The following is a 22532-nucleotide window of genomic DNA, read 5'->3' as shown; positions in this document are numbered from 1 at the left end:
TATGTTGTTGTGAAGAGTACTAATATGAAAATAGATATATCAAATAAGTACACATAGGTGGCTGAAGACAGTGTGGGTAATAAAAGAAATATAAAAGAGATGGTGGAATGAGGCTTTTGAAGCTGACATTCTGACATCTAATCCAGGAAGAATGGCAACAGAAAAAGAAAGTTACTTTTCAGTAAGGTAATCATACTGACATCTGCCATTATGGAAATGTACAAGATGCTGTACTTACTGAACACAGATTGGGGGCTACTCGGTTAGCCATCTCTTTGTGTTCCCTAGTCAGTGTCATATCTGTTTGAGTGAGTTCAAAGACAGGTCAGTGATTATACATCAAGACACACAATTTTTAATGACCATAGGCCAATATGGATAACTCCCTTTTTTAACTCACCCATTACTCATTGATGCTATAATAACCTTGATACAGAAATCCTTTACAGAGACAGAATTCTAGAATATGCAAAATTACCTTGAAATGAGGATTTTTCAGTATATTAGCTAACTCCTGTGCATCCTTGCTTCTTGTTACTTCACACTTCTTGATAACATCACGTGAGAGGTCAATGTTCCCTGTTCCCACTGGCTGTGCTGAGCTTAGCCTATCTTCCAGACGATCTTGAACCTGGACATACAAAAGCAGACTTCCTTTCAAAAATCATCAGACCATCCAGACTCAGTACATGAGTAATGCATACTTGTACAGACCAGTCAGGAGCGATATCATGACAATCACCTGGCATTATTTGAATTGCTGTTCACTTTTAAATCATTGCATAGTATGTACCAAAAAAGATACCAAAAATGAATTATAAAAAAATTACTTATGTAATTATGTCCTTAATGTCCTTAAAATAAAGAAGTCAGTTATGTGTCTTGAAACTAAGAAATAATATATTTACAGAAACCAAAATTCAAGGTGTTATGTGAGTATCTGTTATTATGTACTGCAACTTAAGTACACATGAAAGTGTTTATAGAAATAAGTGACAAGACACAAAATCAGAAATCAGTACTCTAGAAAACATCTGCAAATGAAGTCTGCTAGCTGTACAGTGAATCGCCAGGTTGCTGCCTCACAACAGATGTCTCCTCTGGTTCTGCTATTCTGTCTTTCATTCGTCATGTCACAGCAAAAGAGTACATGTAACACAGCACACAAAAAACTATTTGCCTGGAACAAATTATCACTCATCATGCCCAAACATATTTGCTAAAATCAGAACCAGAGTGATGTGATTCAGATAAATGTTCAAATTCCATATACAACAACAGTCTTTGTCACCATATAACCTATGAAGCTGAACAAAAATTCAACCAAGAATACGGTAACATATCTCAACAGTTGTCAAAGTGTAACTTCTTTCTGTGATCATAGATGGTTGATATGCTACTCTGACACTTATTTTTAACATAACACAGCACACCAACAGTATAAGAACATCATTAGATGCTGCACCTTCCAGACTGATCCTGCAAATGAAGGCACTAACCAGTGTAACAAGATACTGAAATATAATAGCATTAAATAACAATGCCTTACAGTCACTTTCAAGAACAGAAGTTCATCAAGTGTAACTAGTTTAACAGAAGTAGGTCATCCTAAAAACTACCACATACTTTACTGGATTATACCTAATGATATCACACAGTCTCATGGCCCACAGTCAATAATATATTCTACATAACCAACCAAGGTCATTAGTACATTCTTCTATTTACTGAGCATGACTTCTTATGTTAACTGATTTTAAGCAATTATTCTCAATATATTCAACTTATTTCAACTTGTTTTAACTATTTAGTCTTAATTTCTGCAACTACTGTTAAGTCCCTTTTATGATAATAGAGCAACAACCTATGACAAAGAACGGCATATGTAAACTAGTTCTTGGCTAGTCTTCTGACAATGGCCTATAATGGGTGGAACATCTAAAGGCAAAACTGTTACTGATTCCTTTTAAACTAGTGTAATATTATTACATTATTTTCTAAGGATGTCTACTACAATAAAAATAAACACAGCATAAAAGCATAGAGCTTTCAGGCATTCTGCACATATGAGGTTGACCCTTTTTCAATATCTGCCAGGAAGCATAACAGTACAGTGTAGCATATAGTACTGTTGCTATGCAATGATCATGAGAAGGAACATCCATTTCTTGGTAGGTGTTAGTAAACATGTAAATGATCTCTGGGCTATCACTAGGCAACCACCTATTGGAGGTGATTTTTTCTGGTGGGTCTGCCCCAAGGATATATAGCGAGGACCCCCAGGCTGGCAGTTCAACTTGAATACTGCATAGGAGGCTGACAAGAGGAGATGACACTACAGTTCAGCCGAGATGAGTTCTGTATGGGCAAATGCGAAGATACAACCTGAGAGTGGGAAGCTGAAGAATCCCCAATGTTGGAAGCCTTTGCTACAAAATGGCTGTTGAGGACACTGCAAGCTGGAGAAGACCTAGTGTGTAATGATTTGTAAAGCCTGGAGATCAGTGATAGCACTGTAATTACTTGCAGTTTTGGGTTGTGTTGATAAATTCAATGTCCAATCTATACTCCATCTATAGCCACACTCCCAAAATACGTGACAATATTCTGATGACATTGATATGTTGATCTAATGCACAAAGCATTCGGCCTTTCCACCATGACTGCTCCTGCCTGGCAGTTGTTCAGTCAGCATGGATGGGAAACAAGAAAAGTACACAACATTTTGGCAGTAACACCCTTTTGAGAGCAGATACTTGAAAACTGTAACATGGGATATGAGGACAATATTAAACTGGATCCTTAGCATAAAAAGTAACTGTTAAAAGTCAGAGTAACCAAAATCTTGTTTACAAAAGCTGACCAAAAAAATATAATAAAGAACTTCCTCATCAAAGACAGAGGAACCTATCTCAATTAAAATGCTATGACTGCTGAAGAAATAAAGCCAGTAGTTTATTAGGCATAATTTTGTTTTCCATGATTTTCCTCAGTCCCTCCTATCCAATAACGAGACAGTAACCCGATTAGACTAGGATCACTTCTTTCCAAATTCCTTTCAATTCATTCATCAACATCCTAACCATTCACAGTCACCATGCCACAGTCTGTAAAATAAACTACAACAAAGGCGCTAGTAAGCAAGATGATTCAAGGGGTAACGCTTATTACTCATATTCCAGAGGTGCCAGTTTCGAATCTCGGCTGGGAAACCAACTATCCTAACAATATTTTTGTAGCTTTCTTTAATCCTCTCAGTAAGTGCTGAGAAAGCACCCTAAATTCGGGCATGACTACTTTCTTCCCCACATCCTTTGCAACTGATTATTCAATTTCATCTTGAGATTCGACAACATATTTATAGTCTGAGTGACAGTATCGTTGAATAAGCTACAAACATATACATAGAATAAACAGAGTTTTGATATCACCAAAAACAATTATAACAATCAATCAACATCGTCCTTAACACATCGAAACACAATCTTTTTTCGTGTACGGGTCGAGGTTCAATACTCTGCCAAAAAATAAGTTGTTGGTTAATATAACTTTATTCCCGCTTTATTTAGACACCTACATGCCAATCCGGTCAAAATCAAACACATCACCGCGGTTAAACATTCCACAGGTCGCAGTGCCACACCTGTCTGCTCCCACGACGCCACTCTTTACTGTACCTTTGTCTTACCTTAGCTAGCGAATAGCTTCAAGTAAAACAAGACAAACCCGTGAAATATCATGTTTGCCAGCTTGCACAAATATTTGTTTGTTTTTGACATTACCTGTTCGACATACAACATAGTCACACCTTTATTTAAACTCTGAGAATGATCACTACTACTGGATACTACGCCACGTATTCTACAGTCAATTCCATTTTCCTCTTCAACTACTGTTAAGTGCAACAGCCTCACTATCGCTCACTATTACCAGCAACTAGTAAGAACCCCACCTATAGTGAGTAACACCAGCGTTCGTGTTTCATCGCTACAGCGGCCTGTCGGTTGTAAAACCACGCAAGAGCCACATGGCACGTGAACCCACTTCCCGAAGTAGAGCAACTCTTCACCCTCAACTTATTCAGTAGTCTCCTGATAACAGAGATACGTACCACAAAATAACAAGGTGCCAGCTGCGTTCTACAGACACTTCAGCTTATAGTCTTCCACTAACTCCTCTCTGCCAGAACTGCAACTACACCCACTTTCAATCGGCATACGCCATCCAAGCAACCAAGGCCACAGACCCAAGCGAGGGAAACAGTATCTAGAAGCGCTGTGATTTGTTTCGGTAAAATGACCGTGAGCGACGGTGAGTGCAAACCCCTCACCCTTCTCCCCGCCCAAAAGCAAACACTTTCATTGAATACAGGCTTCCCCTTGGTTACAATCAATTCCCAGCAGTGCTAATTGTCCCTGTTCCTACAAAAATCTTGGCAATGATTGCTACCGATTACTACTACAATGAACTCTACACGTACGCGTTCTTTGCAGTTTTGCACTCGTTCATTCTGATCCAGCTGTTCACAAAATCTACTACTGCCAAACATCAACAATACCAGGTTTTACACTACACAGAGGCACACTGGAAAAATTACTGAAATATAGCAGCTGTGACCGCACACATTATCAAAACTATGTGCAGTTCTTTTTTAGACGTATCACGGGGTCTTACTAGAGATTTATGAAAAGTGGGGTTATATTAGACCGGCACTGATATACGATTTTTCGATACCTTGATAGCTCGGCACTTCATTAGTCAAGATATTCTCCTCACGTTTTCTATGATTTCGTAATGACCAGGACAGCCCTTTTGTCCCACAACCCTCAAGCTGATAGTGACTCAGCCAACCAAGGAACCCCTCTTATGGATGTTCAAAACAGACTACCCCTGCATCCCATCCTGCACTCCTTGAAGTCCATGAGTGGGTTCATCCATTTAGACCTCACCTTCCCGTGACGGCTACATGGCTCGCCCACTTCATCCTACTTAATTTGTTCATCCTAGCAATCAGCGTTCCTTCTAAGCCGGGGAACAGAAACAAAAACTGTAGTTTACTTTTCAATTTTATATTTATTCGTTCAAATTGACTGTATATTAAACCAATAAAATTGTGATGGGAGACAGACTCGTGCGCGGAAGTACGACAGCAGTTGCGCAGCCGCGCACGCGCAGCTTAGAAGGAACATTGCTAGCAATTGTTTTATATATATATATCATATATGATGAAGAGTACAAATTTTGAAACTCATTGTGCAGTTTTCTCCTCCTGTTACTTCCTGTCTCTCAGATCCAGATATTCTCACATTTTGTTCTCTAACACCCTTATTTGCTTCCCTTAAATTTGGTATGGCACACAAACTGTTACACCCACACCCAGGTCTTAAATTACAGTTGCGTACATTTTAATCTTACATTTCAATATGGTAGACGATGTTCTAAAACGATTGTGAACTGAATGATAGCAAGAATCTCTCCTCCTCCCCACCAATTTAATTACTGTTGTTCCCAAATATTCCAGCTTTATTAGCTTGAGTAGTCATCTTTTTATTAGACCTACGATTCTGTACTGCATTCTGGTGACGACACATGAACACTACTGTACTTGAAGAAAACGGACTGCAATGCCATGTCGTTCGGAGAAGTCGCCTGCGCCAGGCGTCTTCTGTTAATTTCTTGCTTAGCTAAGTCTTCGACCCTGAAAACTGAGGCGAATGTCCCTTCGAAACGTCGGGTTCTAACTCAGCTACACAGCGTTACAAAGAAGAAAACTGCACTCTGCACAGTCACTGCCCTGAGAAACTCGAACTGAACCTCGCAATTTCTTTCAGCCTCCACACGAGCGTCTCAGCTGGCGTTCTCTGTTTTCCTTTATGAAACTACGCTTTCGCCTACTAAATTAATATCTTCGACATAGACCGGAGGCCGATGTGTTAAAGTATTTTCCTCCTAAATGTTAATTTTATATCCATGGTTTATGCTGACCGTCTTACAGTGTATACACTTTTTCACCTTATTCTTCACTTCCACACTACATGTTTCAGCACTAATGTGCCATCTTCAGGTGTCTTTATGCATGTTAAACTATTGTTTACTTATGGATCCAGTACAACGCATGCAGTAACAGGAGCAAAACACAACACAGAACACGATACACAAATATATGTAGGAAGAATGCTCACATAAAAGAGGATTGGCGTAATTCGCGTGTTTGAGTGCGACGTAGGAAGAATCCTGAAAAGTTTTATTATTTAGAATTCATCGTCCTATATGACGAATACAGATTTTAGTCATTTTAGAATGAAGACATTATGGCATGCAGTACAATAGTTTAACGTGCATAAAGACACCTGAAGATGGCACATTAGTGCTGAAACATGTAGTGTGGAAGTGAAGAATAAGGTGAAAAAGTGTATGCACTGTAAGACGGTCAGCATAAACCATGGACATGAATCAGTGTAACAGGACGCTAAAATATAACATTGTTAATTTTATCGCCTACTAGCTAAAGTGCCTGTTCTTCGATTCTATTCCTCTTAAAATAAGCTGTGTCGAAACAATGGAACTGATTACTTACTATGACACTCTTCCGAATATTTCGGTTAAAATTATTTACGCCGTAGGGCTGCAAGGTAATCCTTTTAACAAATGAAGGCTGCCAATCAACGACACACTGACAGATAAACTCGGTGTTGCACCATAAACAACAGACTATGATTGCCTAGCAAGCTACCAAAACCAAAAGGAGGGAAAAACGCGTAACAGAATTACGGAAAGAGCTTATACACAGACGTAATATAATCTCCGTAATTACAAAATACAGATTACCGCAGATGACCATGCATACTTTCCATCCGTGTGTGTGGGAACATGTACAACAATAAGACAATATGAAATGTGACGAAGTCTGTTGTCCGGCTCACTTCTCCCATGACGAAGTTCCAGCCTCATTGTGATTCTGTCCTCAATAAGACGAAATCTCAAGCGAACGTGGGAAGAGGCCTCCGACCTCTCACTTGACCTCATCAGAATTACCAATGTCATGAGTCAGACAGGAAAGAACAAATAACACTGGACGGCAAAAAAATAACTTTTGGTTTCATCTTACACGTTTTTAACGCTGAGTTTGAAAATGGCCTCAGCGTTTGTCTTCCGCCAGCCAATTCTGAGAGAATAGAAAATGAATTTTCGACTAATTTAAGACGCAGTAACAGCAATAAAATAGAAATTGCACATTTAACTCACTTACATTGCAGCTACTGATGATTTATGATTATATTTTAGCTCTGGGGCAACCCTTACCGATGTTCAGCAGTAGTGAGTCAACATATCGATGCTGCACTTGCTCTGGTATTGCCCTCTTACCGTGCATATTCTTTCGTGAAACCGTTCACCATGCTCATCACAAATAGCGCCCAAGTGCGTTGGGAAGAAGTTGAGATGTAAGTAAAAAGAATAATTTAATAACATTCTGCGCTCGATGAATTGTCTGACATTGAGAAGATTCTTAAATTTTTGCTTTGAACTTTCCTAGGAAATTCGTGCTCACAGCATTACATATTCTCCAAGCTGTACCTTCAGCTTCAGTAATTAGAGTTATATCAAACGCGCTGTCCCACGTGACTTCTCTAATTAAGGGTCCCATAAATATCTCTTCTTTGACTTTGGCCTTTTTTAATCCTTGTTTTTAAGGAGAAAACACGATTCAGTTTTGATACATAACCTGAACAAAACGTTTCATAATCCAAGTTTAATATGAAAAGGCGGCAAGAGAACATGTTCTGTATTAACCAGATATTGACTGTTAGTTTCTCTTTGCCTTGAAATCGATGCTTGTTGAAGTGACTATTGATTTTTTAATTAGTGATTTCCCCGCGCTCGGCTGTGCCATTCACGGAAGGGATGGGGCATAATTTCGTATAGCCCAGCTGTAAATCATGTAACGGTGGGATCAACTTCAGGTGTCCACAGACATGACGACAATATTTACCACAATTGTTCTGTTTCACGTGTAGGTGTATACTCCTATAGGATTTCTTCATATGAACAGATCTACATGGTATCTCTGTTCATTACGGAGCAACAAGCTTCCAAAAGCAGCTTCGAGACATCGACAAATAGCGGTCATTCGTTTCAATCAGCTTGTTCTTAAGCTAATTAATTCTATTTGAAATAAGGAAAACTTGCCTGATCAGTGGAAGGAGTCTATTATTGTACCAGTTCACAAGAAGGGTGATAAAACTGACTGTAGTAATTATCGGGGGATATCACTGCTATCAACTTCATACAAAATTTTATCCAATATTCCTTTCTCAAGGTTAAGTCCATATATAAATTAAATTATTTGGGATCATCAGTGTGGGTTTCGACGTAACAGATCAAGTACAGATCATATCTTTTGCATTCGTCAGATATTGGAGGAAAAATGGGAGTACATTTGGGGTACCCATGAAACTAGTTTCAAATGTTTAAACAAATCGTACAGTAAAGCCCATATAGGTAAGCGTTTGATAATTTTCCTATCCAGAATGGTCTAAAGCAAGAAGATGCTTTATCGCCAATCCTTTTCAACTTTGTTTTAGATAATGCCATTAGGAAGGACCAGGAATACCAGGTGGGACTGATATTAAACAGGACACAAAAACTGCTGGCCTATGCTGATGATGTGAATCTACTGTGTGATAATATAGATACCATAAAGAAAAACTTATAAACTTCAATTGACGCTAGTAAGGAGGTTGGTCTAATAGTAAACACAGAGAAAACTATGTATATGTTGCTGTCTCGTCGCCAGAATGCAGGGCAAAATCGTGATATAAAGATAGGTAACAGGTGTTTTGAAAATGTGGCACAATTCAGATATTTGGGAACGACTATAACAAATCAAAACCTGATTCAGAAGGAAACTAAGAGGAGACTGAAATTGGGTAATGCTTGCTACCATTTAGTCCAGAACCTTTTGTCTCCTCGTCTGCTGTCTAAAAACATTAAAAATTAGAATACAGAAAACTATAATTTTGTCTGTGGTTCTGTATGAGTGTGAAACTTGGGCTCTGACATTGGGGGAAGAACATGGCCTGAGGATGTTTGAGAACAGGGTGCTGAGGAGAATATTTAGATCGGAGAGGGATTAAGTGACGGAAGGTTGGAGAAAACTGCATAATGAGGAGCTTCATAACTTGTACTCTTAGTCAAGTGCAATTATAATGATCAAATCAAGGAGGGTGAGGTGGGCAGGGCATTTAGCATGAATTGGGGAGAAGAGGAATGCATATAGGATATTGGTGGGGAAAACCAGAAGAAAAGAGACCACTGGGAATACCAAGGTGTACGTGGGTGGATAATATTAAAATGGTTCTGGGAGAGATAGACTGGGATGGTATGGATTGGATTGATCTGGCTCGGGATAGGGACTAGTGGAGGGCTCTTGTGAACACGGTAATAAACCTTCGAGTTACATAAAATACTGGGAAATTTTTGAGTAGCTGCACAGTTGGCGGCTTCTCAAGAAGGGCTTAACTCCATGAGTGGCTGGGTGAGTGAGTGAGTGAGGCAGTCAGTATCGAGACTACACAGCATCGACGAAAGGATGATTAGTGAATATGGAGTAGACGCTGGCACGAAGACTAGCAGGGAAAACCGAAGTACTCGGAGAAAGCAGTTCCAGTGTCATTTTGTACACCACAAATCCCACATGACCTGACCTGCATGGAATATGGACCGGCGTAGTGAAAACACGTGATCGCATTCTGTTGGCCATGGCCTTTTATCGGACGGTCCACATTACTTCGGCATATAAAATTACCTTCCTGAGAAAAAAAATGGGGGGCACAAAGAACTTCGACACTTGCGAAACAAAAATATTTCCGTGCATTTCTCCAACAGATTCCGATCTTTCAATCTAAAAGCCAAAAGTTCAGATTGAATTTTGCCAAATACATATCACAGCAAGGTCACTCAGATCATCTGGAGATACTGAGTGAGACAGTCGATGAACGAGATGGTTCAAATTACCAGAAATTACGAAAAACACGAATAAAACACAAGAGTAAGATCCAAAAGTTTATGACAACGGTACATTGATACAAATATTATGTTTTTGGGCATATTATTCATCGTCTTGTCTCTATCTAAAAACCATCCTGTTTATTTTTAAAAACACAACGTTTCGGAGACTATATTCTGTCTCCGTCTTCAGGTAAAGACCACTGTATCGATTGGGCCCAACAGAGTAGGTTTTATCTGAAGACGGAAACAGAATCCAGTCTCCGAAACGTTGTGTTTTTAAAAATAAACAGGATGGTTTTTTGATAGAGACAAGACGATGATTAATGTCCAAAAACATAATATTAAAACATAAGAGATTCGCTAAGTGAAATCAGCTGAACAACTGACAAAAAGAAAGTCAACATTCAATCTTTGTGAAAGAGCTTTCATCATGCACATAACCTCGGAACGTAGAGGAGAAGCAAACTTCCGAACCCTCCTATCTTCCTATTATAATTTAAGTCTTAAATAATCCGGAGCTGCGTCTCATGCAAAAACAGTGGGAGTTTGTAAAAGTTTGTTGTTATTTCCGTAATCAGGGTAAAAGGATGCATACGGATGATAAAAAATATCTGTGTAGAGAAAAACTATGTAGAACAGTGTAGTGTACTTATGGTAAAAGTAAAAGTAAAGCTATCCCTGTACCAGGCCGTGAAGGCCCATAGGCTTGTGAGACGTTGAGGGTCCCACATTATCTAGACAATCAGCTCAAAGATGGCGGTAAGGTTGTCAGCCTTACGCGCCGGCCGCGCTTTACTCCCCAGGAAAATTATTTAATTAATTCTTGGTACTCATTTCTGTTAGAGGCTGAGTAAACCCCAGGGCAAAAGTTATCCATGTAACAGGCCGTGAAGGTACATAGGTTGTGAGAGGTTGACGCTCCCACATCATCTAGCAAATCGCCTCACAGATTGCAGTAAGGTTGTTGACCTCACGCGCCAGCAACATTTTACCCCCCAGGGCCACAGTGCGGCTGGAAGGATTAGGTAAATTGAAAAAAAAATCCACCTCATCGGGATTCGAACCCGTGACATTCCGGCTTGTAGTATAGTGCCTCGACCAACTACGCTACCGCGTACCCCGATACAGTGGTAATAATTCCGAATAATTCGACCATAACCTAAATCCACTCAGCTTTAAACATATATAAAAACATTGATTCACTGTAGTCCATTTTGAGGTGCTATAGAGGCACTCATGAGCATAATTTTAATAACAGCAGCGAAGAAACTCAGTAGATCTAACTGAAAGTCAGTGCCCCGACAAACATTCAACTGACTACCAATTCAGTTCACGAGATAATTCACATAGGAACACGTTATGTTGTACTTCAGGTGCCTAAATGCTGCAGAGATGTCTTGTATTGCGTTTTAATGGATTTTACATTGCCTTCTGATAAAAAAACACAAAAGTAAAAGTAAAGCTATCCCTGTAACAGGCCGTGGAGGCCCATAGGGTTGTGAGATGGATGTTGAGGGTCCCACATTTTCTAGACAATCGGCTCACAGATGGTGGTAAGGTTGTCAGCCTTACGTGCCGGCCGCGCTTAACTCCCAAGGAAAATTATTTAATTAATTCCTGGTACTCATTTCTGTTAGAGGCTGAGTCGACCCCAGGGCCATAATGCGGCCGGAAGGATTAGGCCAATTGAAAAAAAAATCCAATGACCTCACCGGGACTTGAACCCGTGACCTTCAAAGATTACAATTTACAATACAATAGTTTTGTATTTTATGGGTATGAAATTGATGTCTGATGCTGAGAGAATAAAACAGAGAGAGTGTTTGGACTAGGGCGTTGAGAATACTTGGACCCAAGAAAAGAGGAAATAAGCTATCAGGAATATGGAAAACAGTAAATAACCAAAAGCTTCATAATTTATAATCTGAACGAAGTATTCTCAGGGTGATCAGCCTTAGAGAATAATAGGTGCAGGGTGTGCAACAAACATGGCAAAATAAAAATTTAAAAAAATCACAAAATATTAGTCGGATAACTTAAACTGATGACTGAGGAGACCTATATTAGATGGGAAAAGGCCGCGCCATAGCTCAAGCGGTTAGTCTTTGGCTTCCCACCGCGGCGGCCCGAGTTCAAACCCGGATCTGGTCAAGTGGGATTTGTGGTGGACAAAGTGGCGCTGGGGCAGGTTTTCTCCGAGTACTTCAGTTTCCCCTGCCAATCTTCATTCCACCAAATTCTCCATCATCATAATCACCCGGGGCAGGTACAATAGGCCTACAACCGCACTTCGGCTGTCACTTCTCGCAACCGTTGTTCACCACTTCTCGTGACCGTTGCCTATCTATCTTTTGTTTATTTATTTGTTTGCCCGCTTCGGTAGAACACTTTTTGACTCTTCTCAGGGTCGTGCCACGGTAATAACTGGGNAAGAATAGTTTCTAATGGCTGATTTTAACTGCCAATTCATCATACCATCAGTACAAGACAATCACATTACTGACTTTTAGAATGAAGAGATCCAGAGATATTGAACCTGGAACCCTACATGTGAAAGCGGTTATTTCTTAGTTTAGGGTCTAATTACACCCTTCCGAAGACACTTTTATAACAGCTACCCTATTAACAAAACAATATTTACATGTTCTGCAACTACAGACATGTCCTTTCATAACGGGCCAAGACCCTTTTAGCGGTCACCCAAGCTACAGGTAACAAAACAAGGCAGTTGTTCCTCTCTAAATGCGAAAGCTTGTCATAACATCTTAATGGCTGGGTCTCCCTGATAAATCAGTCACTCTATTGAAATGACTAAAGTGGAACATAGTGTCCATTAAAGAGTATTAAAAGGTTTGGACGGTTACAGGCCAATCAGTGACCGCCGTGCCGAGTGGACCCAAATGGACTCCACCTCCACCATGCGAATTAAAAAAAATTAGACTAGATGGATCACATACCTAAGTAAAAGTAGAGTGTAGGGGTGTGTACTTCGTTCAGCTGGCTCATCATATAATCCAGCTCTTATTTACACTGGCTCAACAACCCCCCTTGGGCTCTGATTTTTCAGTTTCGTGATCATTTTACAGACGGTAAGACTCCTTGGACGAGAGATCAGCCCGTCGCAAGGCCCCTACCTAAACAGAGGACAACACAAACACAGAATAAACATATATGCATACCAAACATCCATGCCTTATGCGGGATTCGAACTCACGATCCCGGCTTCCGAACGAGCGAAGGCAGTTTATGCCTTAGACCGTTCGGCTACCGTGACCGGCAGTCGAAGTCTTGTGGGTCATAGAAATGAACCTTGGGGCTACACGGAATATGGGAGATTTGTTAACAAGATAAAGTCCCCGCACCACATCTTCACTGACAGGTTGGTTAGGTTTGGTTTTGCTGGTGATTCGGTTGAGTGATTTATTGGTTTGTTCAGCCATTATTCGGCCCGTGATTCCATAGTTCGTAATTACAAGCAGGCACTGGGCCTAAGAAATGGATGTAGAAACAATTGTTCAATAGACTTAACTTGCCTCTTTCGGAATACGGTTTAAAACCTTGCGTTAATCACTGACACAGTTGTTGAGAAGAGCAGCAGATATTTTCGCAACAGATATATCTTAAGTATGCGAACAGTGTTCTAGTGTTCTCGCGCCCACATCTACATCACGACCTCGTTCTTTCCAGAACACTACTAACATGAACAGCGGTTTAAAACCTCATAAATCATCATTTCGGTATGCGTTTTATTTATAGCTCCCTAAATATAACTTGCTTGAAGTTAAAGCCATCTTATATACTTATCTGTTTATTTAGCTAAACAGACTGAAATCACGAAAACATTCGAACTCCCCCAGCCTACACCAAATAACCTTCTAGAATGCGACGCCTTGTAGTCCGGAAGTAAAAGGTAAAGTTGTCCCTGAGCTTAATAAATTGAGCGCTACGCCATGAAGGCGTATGGGGAATTGGATGTACAAATCCGCGTTTTCTTGACTCCGGCACTAGTTGGAGGTGAGTGGTCAGCTTCACGCCCCGGCCGCTTTATCCTTTGGGAAAAGCCCCGTTATCCGTTGGAAAGGAGGTTGAGTGGGCCCCAGAGCCGGTCTGGACGACGTGGAGAATACTCTTTACATCCACTCTCCCACATGCCCCCATAACTTTACCTTTACTACGTAGCACAGTTTTTTTTAAGAAGTTGATAGTTGCTTAGCTAGTGAAGATACTTCAGTCTGTGATCTAATGAGTCCGCCAATGGTCTTTATCCATGTGCATTTATTTTAATATTATCCTCCCATCTACGTCCAGGTTAGTTTCGCTTACATTCAGCTTCTCCAACTAAACTCTTTAATTAATTCCATGCGTTAAGTAAGTTCGACCCATCTCATACTCCTTGATTTTTGATAACTGGTGAAGGGGCTTCTTACTGTGTAATTTGGCCCACGCTCCTGTCTCTTAGGTCAAAATATCTGCCTCATCATCATGTTCTCAAACACCCTCAATCTCTCTTCTTCCAGGATGATGAGTGACTAAGTTTCTTACCCATACAAGGAACAACAAACTTCTTAGTATCGTTAAGTTTTAATATTTATGTTCCACCATTTTATCTTTCTACTAACACAATGCTCTGTAGGCAGGACAATTTGCACTCCTACAGAAGGGAACAGAAACATACCCCAGCAACCGCAATGGTTCGAATCTCTTCCAAGGCGTATGAAGACAAGGTGTCCTTATCTGGAGGCCATCACCTACGTCCATGGCTTGAGGACGCGCCATGCCTGGGCGACAAGCGACCCACTAACATCGGACAAGTGGTGCGCTCTTGTGAACATGGTAATGAATTTTCAGATTCCATAAAATGAGGGGAAATGTGTCTATTAGTTTCTTTAACATGACTCTCCTTCTTAACCTCACGTAGTTTAACATAACCGGACATAAAGAGAACCTGATACAACAACCTAATCAGCAGCACGCGGTGGCGTAGGAGAAAGGCTCTGTACTCGTATTCGGGAGGCGTTCGGTCTTAATTTCGACCTGGACACCGGCTAACCTGAGAGTTTTCCTGGTTTTCCTCAGCCCCCAATCAAAATGAGACAGTACCTCGATTAGGCCACGGCTCCTTCCTTCCATATCCTTTCCAATTTATCATTTATTTGTTATTTACCATTCGACGCCATATTGGCCAGCTACTGACGTGGTGAAATAGCCCACAACAGAAAACTGCCTAACTAAAACTAAACTCCGTTAGTCCGCAAACGAACTATACCGACCGAGTGACCGCCGCTTGTCGACGAAGTTAGTGCCAACTTTAGAGGATAGAGGGTGTCGTGTGGTCAGCTCAACGAATCCCCACGGCCGTTAATTTCGGTTTTCTAGACCGGAGCCGCTCAATTATCCTCACGAGGCTGAGTGGACCCCGTTCCAGACCCACTACTCAGAAAATCTGGTAGCGCCGGGACTCGAATCCGGGACCGCTGGATCTGTAGCCAGGAACCCTGACCACCAGACCAGAGAGGCGGTCCACAGAAAACAGCCTACCGAACCATATCCTATGTGGGAGCCGTGATAGCTCAGTCAGGATAGCGGCCAGGCTACGGGCTGGACGACCGAGGAATCGTGTTCGGAAATAGAATTTTCTCCTGCCCATAACGTCCGGAACGACTCTGGGGCCCACCCAACCTGCTATCCAATGGGTACACTAAGAAACACTAAGGAAAGTGTAAAAATATTGAATTTATGCTTTTTTGCTTGAAACAAAAATTAAAGAGGAATATTTTGCTGCTTACAAAGAATAGATGGATGACGAGACTATTAGAGTTGCCGCTTCTGCCAAATGACAGTGTCAGTGCAGCCTTCTGTTTGTGAAATTTCAAGATGTTCTGACTGGACTGAACACATCACTCGAGGAAACGCAAATTTCAACAGCAAAAATTTGCAGTTAGATTATGGAAAGCCTGTTATAAAGCCCAGCATTTTGCTTCAACATTTTGTATGGTCGGATCAAGAAGATGGTGGTTTTTCAAATGGTCCAGAAATTGTTAGAAAGGAAAGTGCGTGATCACCAGGGCCCGGATTTTGATGACATGTCATCTTTTTTCCTTGTATCCTATGCGATGCTCTTAAATATATAAATCTCGGATATGAGCTGCTGGTTACAGAAATGTAAATTTTATAGATAATTTTTGTCATTTTTTGACATTTTTAGGTTTAAGGTCATTTTTTCATTTTGGGGGTAATTTTTTTTACTTTTAAGGGTATTTCTTGTCATTTTTGGCCATTTTAGGGAATTTTTCTTCATGTTTTCTGAAATGTGAATAATATGGAAGCGAAAGGTTCTTTCTTTTCTCCTTTAGGTCATCTTATAGGTCATTTTTTAAATATTTTCAGGTCATCAAAATCCGGGCCCTGGTGATCACCTTGGGAAAATGGTGATGCTCTTTCAAGATGTAACAGAGATTTTCAACAGTGTGCCTAATAATTTCAGCATGTTTGCTTGTCTGTTTGCGTTAAACTCTGGAGACGCTGAATTGATTTTAATGTGACTACAATTATTCCAGTTCTTGATTGAAATCGGACAACGAGAACAGACCCTTTTCACGGTGGCCTATGTATCTGACGCATCTTGAATGTAACTCGCTAAATATTTAATGGAGCGAGGAACTTTCTAATAAACGAGCCAGAGAAAAACATTACACATATTATATGTTCAATAAACATCCCCCTCCCTCCCACCATTCTTAGGTCAAGAAGAGTGGAACTGTACCTCCAGTCCCCGATACGCCTTCATTAATTAAGCACAGGGACAGTTTTGCCTTACACTTTCTCATAAGTCTTGCGGTTTTCGACATGGAATTATACAAAATATATTCCCATTCCTTATTATTCTGTCATGACTTAGAGAAGAGTCACAAGATTTGGATTGGTAATTGGATTTACTGAACATTTATAAACCGTAACTTCAAGTAATTATAGCGCTCTCGCTAATTCGCTACTCAGCTTCTTACTACAGCATACACAAAGCCTTCTCAGTTTATCTTAACTAGTCGTTGCTAGGTTACGGCTCCAAACAATATAGATTCCTAAGTTTCCGTGTTCAGCAGCTCTTGTCCTCGCTGGCTGGCTACTGTCTCGCATCTAATCCATCACTCCAACTGACCAGTACAGTCCAGTACAGTAAAATTCTGCTGGCCTCAGCCAGAACAGTCGTTCTTGGTTTCGAGCGTCCCCCCCGCCTCCGGGACCCATAGCTTAATTTATGTTCTTTCCAAGATTGTTTATGTGTTTGGAAATGGGGTCATCTCTTCAACGAGTGGAGGGGTTTGTCTGATTAGGCGCCACATTGCTTGCACCGTAATTTCGCATAAGCGTCCCGCGCTCACGCAGCGTTCAGGTAAGAACATTTGTACTTTATGAACATCATATAAGCTTTGTCATTTTATTGCAGTCAGAGTCAGAATCAGAGTCACTTTACGACTGGCGGTGTACCGCTAATCAGTTCGTATTGGCGACAAGCCCCTTGAGACGCACGACCAGTAATTTTATTTTCCAACTGAACACTTGCGGTTTTAGACGAGAGGATGGGTCTGTTGTTTACAATTGCTGCTGGCCTCGCCAGCGCAGTCATTCTCAGGTCCGAATCCTGCGATACTCATGGCCACATTTTACTGTCTCAGATCCGAGACTCCCTCAACCTAGAGGGCCAGGTCCCAGTATTTATATCACTAAGGACTAGGGTGGCCCGGTTATAGCTCCAGCCACTGGGTTCCCTTTCCGTAACCTCCTACTATTCACAGGGCTGCGATGGACGCATTCGACCCCGCCTCCACGTGGGTACTTTACTAGAACACTGCCTGAGTGTCGACTCGGCACGACACTTACAGAAAACACAGTTTCTAATAGTTCTATTGTTTTGTGCGTACCCATTGCAGCGGAAACGTATCTATCGAGCTCTTGCCTCGCGACGGACCAGTTGTTATCACGTGTTTACCTAGCCGTTGCCTAGCAAGGGCTGCTCTTTCAGTCATCCTTTCACAATATCGTAACTCAAGAGCCGCTGATTGACTTTGGTCAAGTTGTATTGGAGACAGACCTAACTTTCCCGTCCGTCCCGCTTGTTCTGCACTATTTATAAGACAGCGTAAAAATTATTATTCAAAACTGAAAGGCTGGGGCAAATCAAAACCGCCAGACATGTTACGCTCTTTCCTAATATGCTCCTTTATACTGTCGCTTCAGCTTTCATGGCTAACATTATGCCATATTTCGGTGTTTAAAAGAGGAAAATGAATTTTTGTCGTCCATTTTGTCACTTCTCTATCGAAAACCGTTGCGATGATGGCAATGGTAGCCTGTTCACACTCTCAGACAGAGACAGGCACAGAGAGGCGCTGACAAGANTTCATGGAGGTAGGCCTAGGCCCAAATTGGGGCTGTAGCGTCACAGAAAAAAAAAATATTGTCGCTTCAGCTTTCATGGCTAACATTATGCCGTATTTCGGGGTTTAAAAGAGAAAAATGAAGTTTTGTCGTCCATTTTGTCACTTCTCTATCGAAAACCGTTGCGATGATGGCAATGGTAGCCTGTTCACACTCTCAGACAGAGACAGGCACAGAGAGGCGCTGACAAGACAAAACATTCCTCCGAACTTTGCCGACCGGTGCCTATCTGTGGCGGTTCGTGTCAGTGGTGTATGACATGATAACATGTCACCACTCCGCTATTGGTACGACGCCTGTCGATGACGTTACGTAAAGTGTACATAGGCATTTACATGTAATATCACTGGATACACAGACTTCTAATGACGCTACCGTATGCTCTACTCATATCGAACCGGACACACGTCTACCTCAATGCGAGACTGCGAGTTTGATGACACAGTAGGTAGGACCTACATTTGCGCATGTGCACACTACTTCGTAGCATGTTTTGCATGATAGAGTACGGCAGCGACGATGAAAGAAAAAGCCGTCCATGTCCACGTTTATACACCCAGTTCGATCTCATTACAATTGCAAACCACAGCACGATCGGAACAAAGCTAGCTCAAATTATATATCGTATCGTTATAACTCACAACATTATATTTCATATAACTTCATATACTATATTATTTCATACATATTGCGGCGTGCCACCTAAGGCCGGAATATTTGGAATCAGAACGCTTCCATTGCTACACAACGGCTAGCAAGGCCTAGGATACCGCTGCTCAGATATCGCTGCTCAGAAAATGAAAGTCTGACAGTGGGGTTTCCACCGTTACAAACGAATTGTTTGCGGCAGCGTTTGCGTAGCAGCGGGCGAAATTAACACTTCGACAATGTATTCCCTATTCAGTCCGAGTGCAAGTTATAACAGTCCAACGTCGACAAGATCTGGTCATGAGCTCCAGGAGGGGGCTCGACACCAAGACTTACTGACTAACTGGCCGTCAGTCGCAATGTGACATTGACTTTGACTTGACACCAGCAGAGTTTTGTATTCGACCTTAGCAGGAGATAGTTCTTATCCGACTAGAACAGAAGAGTTGTATTCGACTAGAGCAGAAGCGAGTTCGTATCCGACAAGGGATCAAGGACAGTTGAGGTCCGAGCAGAAGACACTTCACCAAGATCTGCGGTGCAAGATATTATTAACAGTGGAGAAGAAACATCTAAAGGGAGTTACACGTTGAATAATTGTACTTGTGAGTGTAAAGAGCGAGTGTCCAATAAATATTCGTTCAAATCCGAGACTCGCGTGTTTGCTAGACAACGCGACAAGAAATTGCGTGGGTTCTCGGATTTGAACGAATATACGATATATACGTAGGTGCGTGAACACGCAGACTTCTTTCGGTTAATTTTGTAAATTTCATCTCCCGACAAAAATAAGGTAGACACATATTTTTAAAAATTAATAACATCAGGATGTGTCATCGCGATTCAAAATTGAGAAAACGCGAAAGGGAATAGACCCAGGAGATTCCAATTTGTGAATGGTCTACCAATTTTTTCCCGAAATTAGATTTAAATGGTTAGGATCTTCGTAATAAGACGGGATTTTCAGCTATGTAGAAACAAGTATAGTTCATTTATGCTAATTACTGCATCAAAATCGACGCAGAATACTCCTGGAATAAATCAAACTAATACAATGGGACAAAATAGAAATCATTCGTAAAGAAGGGAAAAAGGATCGCTAAGATTCTGAAAGAGTCGATATTGATCAGAACAGGTCATTAGCCACCCAGGGCTGGATGTGAGCTTGTCATTTTTTTATAAAAAAAACTGTAATGCGCTGGTGTCTTCCTTAGGGCAGGGTAACTTCCTTTTTTTTTTCTGAAGCCTTGGATTTGTCGAATTGTAATTTAATTTAACATTCCGTCCCGTATTCCATTTCGTCTACTCCTTTGATCAATGGCTCTAGCTCGAATTTTCATTACTTATCAAGCTATAAATGCATTTAGATCCTTGCCATGATTAAACCGAGTAAAATCACAACAGAAATCAGAAAAAAAAACTCCCTTTTCCAATCTCCTATGTTCGCCTATTCATGTTGCAAACATTGTATCCTTGCTCTTTCTATTCTATAAAATGTGGCGATAGAATCATTGAGAACTAGCGCGGCAAGTTGCAGCTGTCGATTTGTAGTACTTTATGGATCTTGTTCTGTTCTGGATGTTTCTTAGAATAACATTTCTCTTCCGTTGGGGCTTAAAGGTCGGCTGGGTGGAACGCGAGATCTAGCTAGAAATTAATAATTAACTCGGCCATAAAAAACGTGGTTACACAAAACCTTTCGTATATTACAAAGCACAAACTTCCCGTTAATACTTCACTGTAATCGCATTTCCACTAACAGAACTCTATTAAAATAATACCCTCAACGTCTCACAACCCTATGGGCCTCCATGACATGTTTTTTTTTAATTCACTTAGTGGGGGGTGGAGTCCAACTGGGTCCACTCGGTACGGCGGCCACTGATTGGCCTACTGTAGCTTTCCCCGGGTGATTATGATGATGGAGAATTTGGTGAAATGAAGATTGGCAGGGGAAAGCGAAGTACTCGGAGAAAACGCGCCCCAGCGCCACTTTGTCCACCACAAATCCCACCTGACCAGACCCGGGACCGAACCCGGGCCGCCGCGGTGGGAAGCCAGCGACTAACCGCTTGAGCTATGGCGCGGCCTCCATGGCCTGTTACAAGGATAGCTTACCATTAGAATAAAATATTACCAAAAACTGCTATAGACGTAAATTCTTACGAACTTTAGGAAGTGATTAATAGTAATAATACTAAATCGTATACAAATTCAAAAGATAATTCTAAGAGAAAGAGAATCTGTCCTCTTGCTGTGGCGGGATACTTTTTAGCAAAGATGCAAAATCTTAGAAATCACTGGTTTACAAAGTACCTGACTATATTCCTGTGCGGAAGGATGCATGGCCAATGAAATAAACAAACATCGGTAGCTTGACCTACAGCCGAACGCGTGCTTACGCTTTCTCTCGGCAGGTAAGAGAGATGAAAATGATTTCACCGCTATTCCGACGCAAGAATGTACGCAAGGGAACTTGAACCAGAGAAGTGCGGATCTAGAATCTTCCATCTTCTGGCAGCTTAGAGCGAACCTGCTGCCAGGTGCGTCTGCATATCTGAATAGTCACTCCACGGCCAAAGTTGGGACATACCAACATTATGAAACGTGCAATTTATAACGAACTTGTTAATACAAATATTGTAGGATTCAAATTTACCATCTTATGGGTATTACTGTTTTTTTATTGCTAGTGTGGTGGGACTAAGTCTCGTACTGCGGCCACTTCTGGCCTATTGTCCCAGCCCCAGATGATAGGTGAAGGTGATTGTGAAGCAATTGGTGGAATGTAGATTGGCATGGGAAACCGAAGTACTCGGAGAAAACCTGCCCCAGCGCCACTTTGTCCACCATAAATCCCACTTGACAGACCCGGGATCGAACCCTTCTTATGGGTAAGTGAACGAAGATGGTAGCTGCAATGTGCGCCGAAATGTTGAACAGTTTCAACACACAACTCCTCCAACCCCGAAAGTCGAAATTATGCATTAGGCCACGCTACTCTGCCTGTCTTATGGGGAGCCGTTTACTTCACCTTTGTGTATTGCTGTAATCGTCATTGTCACAGACTGAGATGATGATGATGATGATGATGATGATAGATAAACATTTGATAATGTCCATGATATGTATACAGTTGCCGTCTTGTGGTGCACTCAATTTCACCCGTTACTTCACGACATGTTTCGGCAACATAGTGCCATCATCAGGTGCCCTAATTACGTTAATCTATTTCATTGCTTGCCTTTATAACATTATTTAAAAAGTATTTAAAAAGTGCGTATTTGTCAACTATAATAAATTTACACTCACTAAAACTTGTTAAGATTATTCATCTTATGTGTCTTAATTAAAACTTGCGTGTGGTTCTTCCACTATGGGGGGTCGTTTTTCTTATATTCTGTGTAAACCTGCAACGTGAAAAAAGGTACTTATTATTA

At 41.2% G+C, this 22532-nt stretch overlaps 1 protein-coding gene across 7 annotated transcripts in view; it reads right to left on the bottom strand.

Moving 5' to 3' along the window:
* LOC111864450 (MAGUK p55 subfamily member 6) overlaps positions 1–22532 on the bottom strand; it is a 77449-nt gene that overhangs the window by 24884 nt on the left and 30033 nt on the right. For 5 of the 7 annotated variants that reach the window (XM_023851693.2, XM_033751431.1, XM_023851690.2 and 2 more), the window contains one exon: positions 479–631. In XM_023851693.2, coding sequence (XP_023707461.1) covers positions 479–631 — 153 coding nt within the window. Of the gene's footprint in view, positions 1–478; positions 632–3782; positions 3942–6577; positions 6703–22532 lie in introns of those variants that run through there. The other 2 variants (XM_023851696.2, XM_023851695.2) reach the window with 2 other exon arrangements.

This window comes from Cryptotermes secundus, unplaced genomic scaffold (assembly GCF_002891405.2).
Source record: "Cryptotermes secundus unplaced genomic scaffold, Csec_1.0 scaffold621, whole genome shotgun sequence".
Taxonomy (NCBI): domain Eukaryota; kingdom Metazoa; phylum Arthropoda; class Insecta; order Blattodea; family Kalotermitidae; genus Cryptotermes; species Cryptotermes secundus.
Note: the sequence above shows the minus strand (reverse complement) of the source record. Positions and strands in the feature narration are given on the sequence as shown.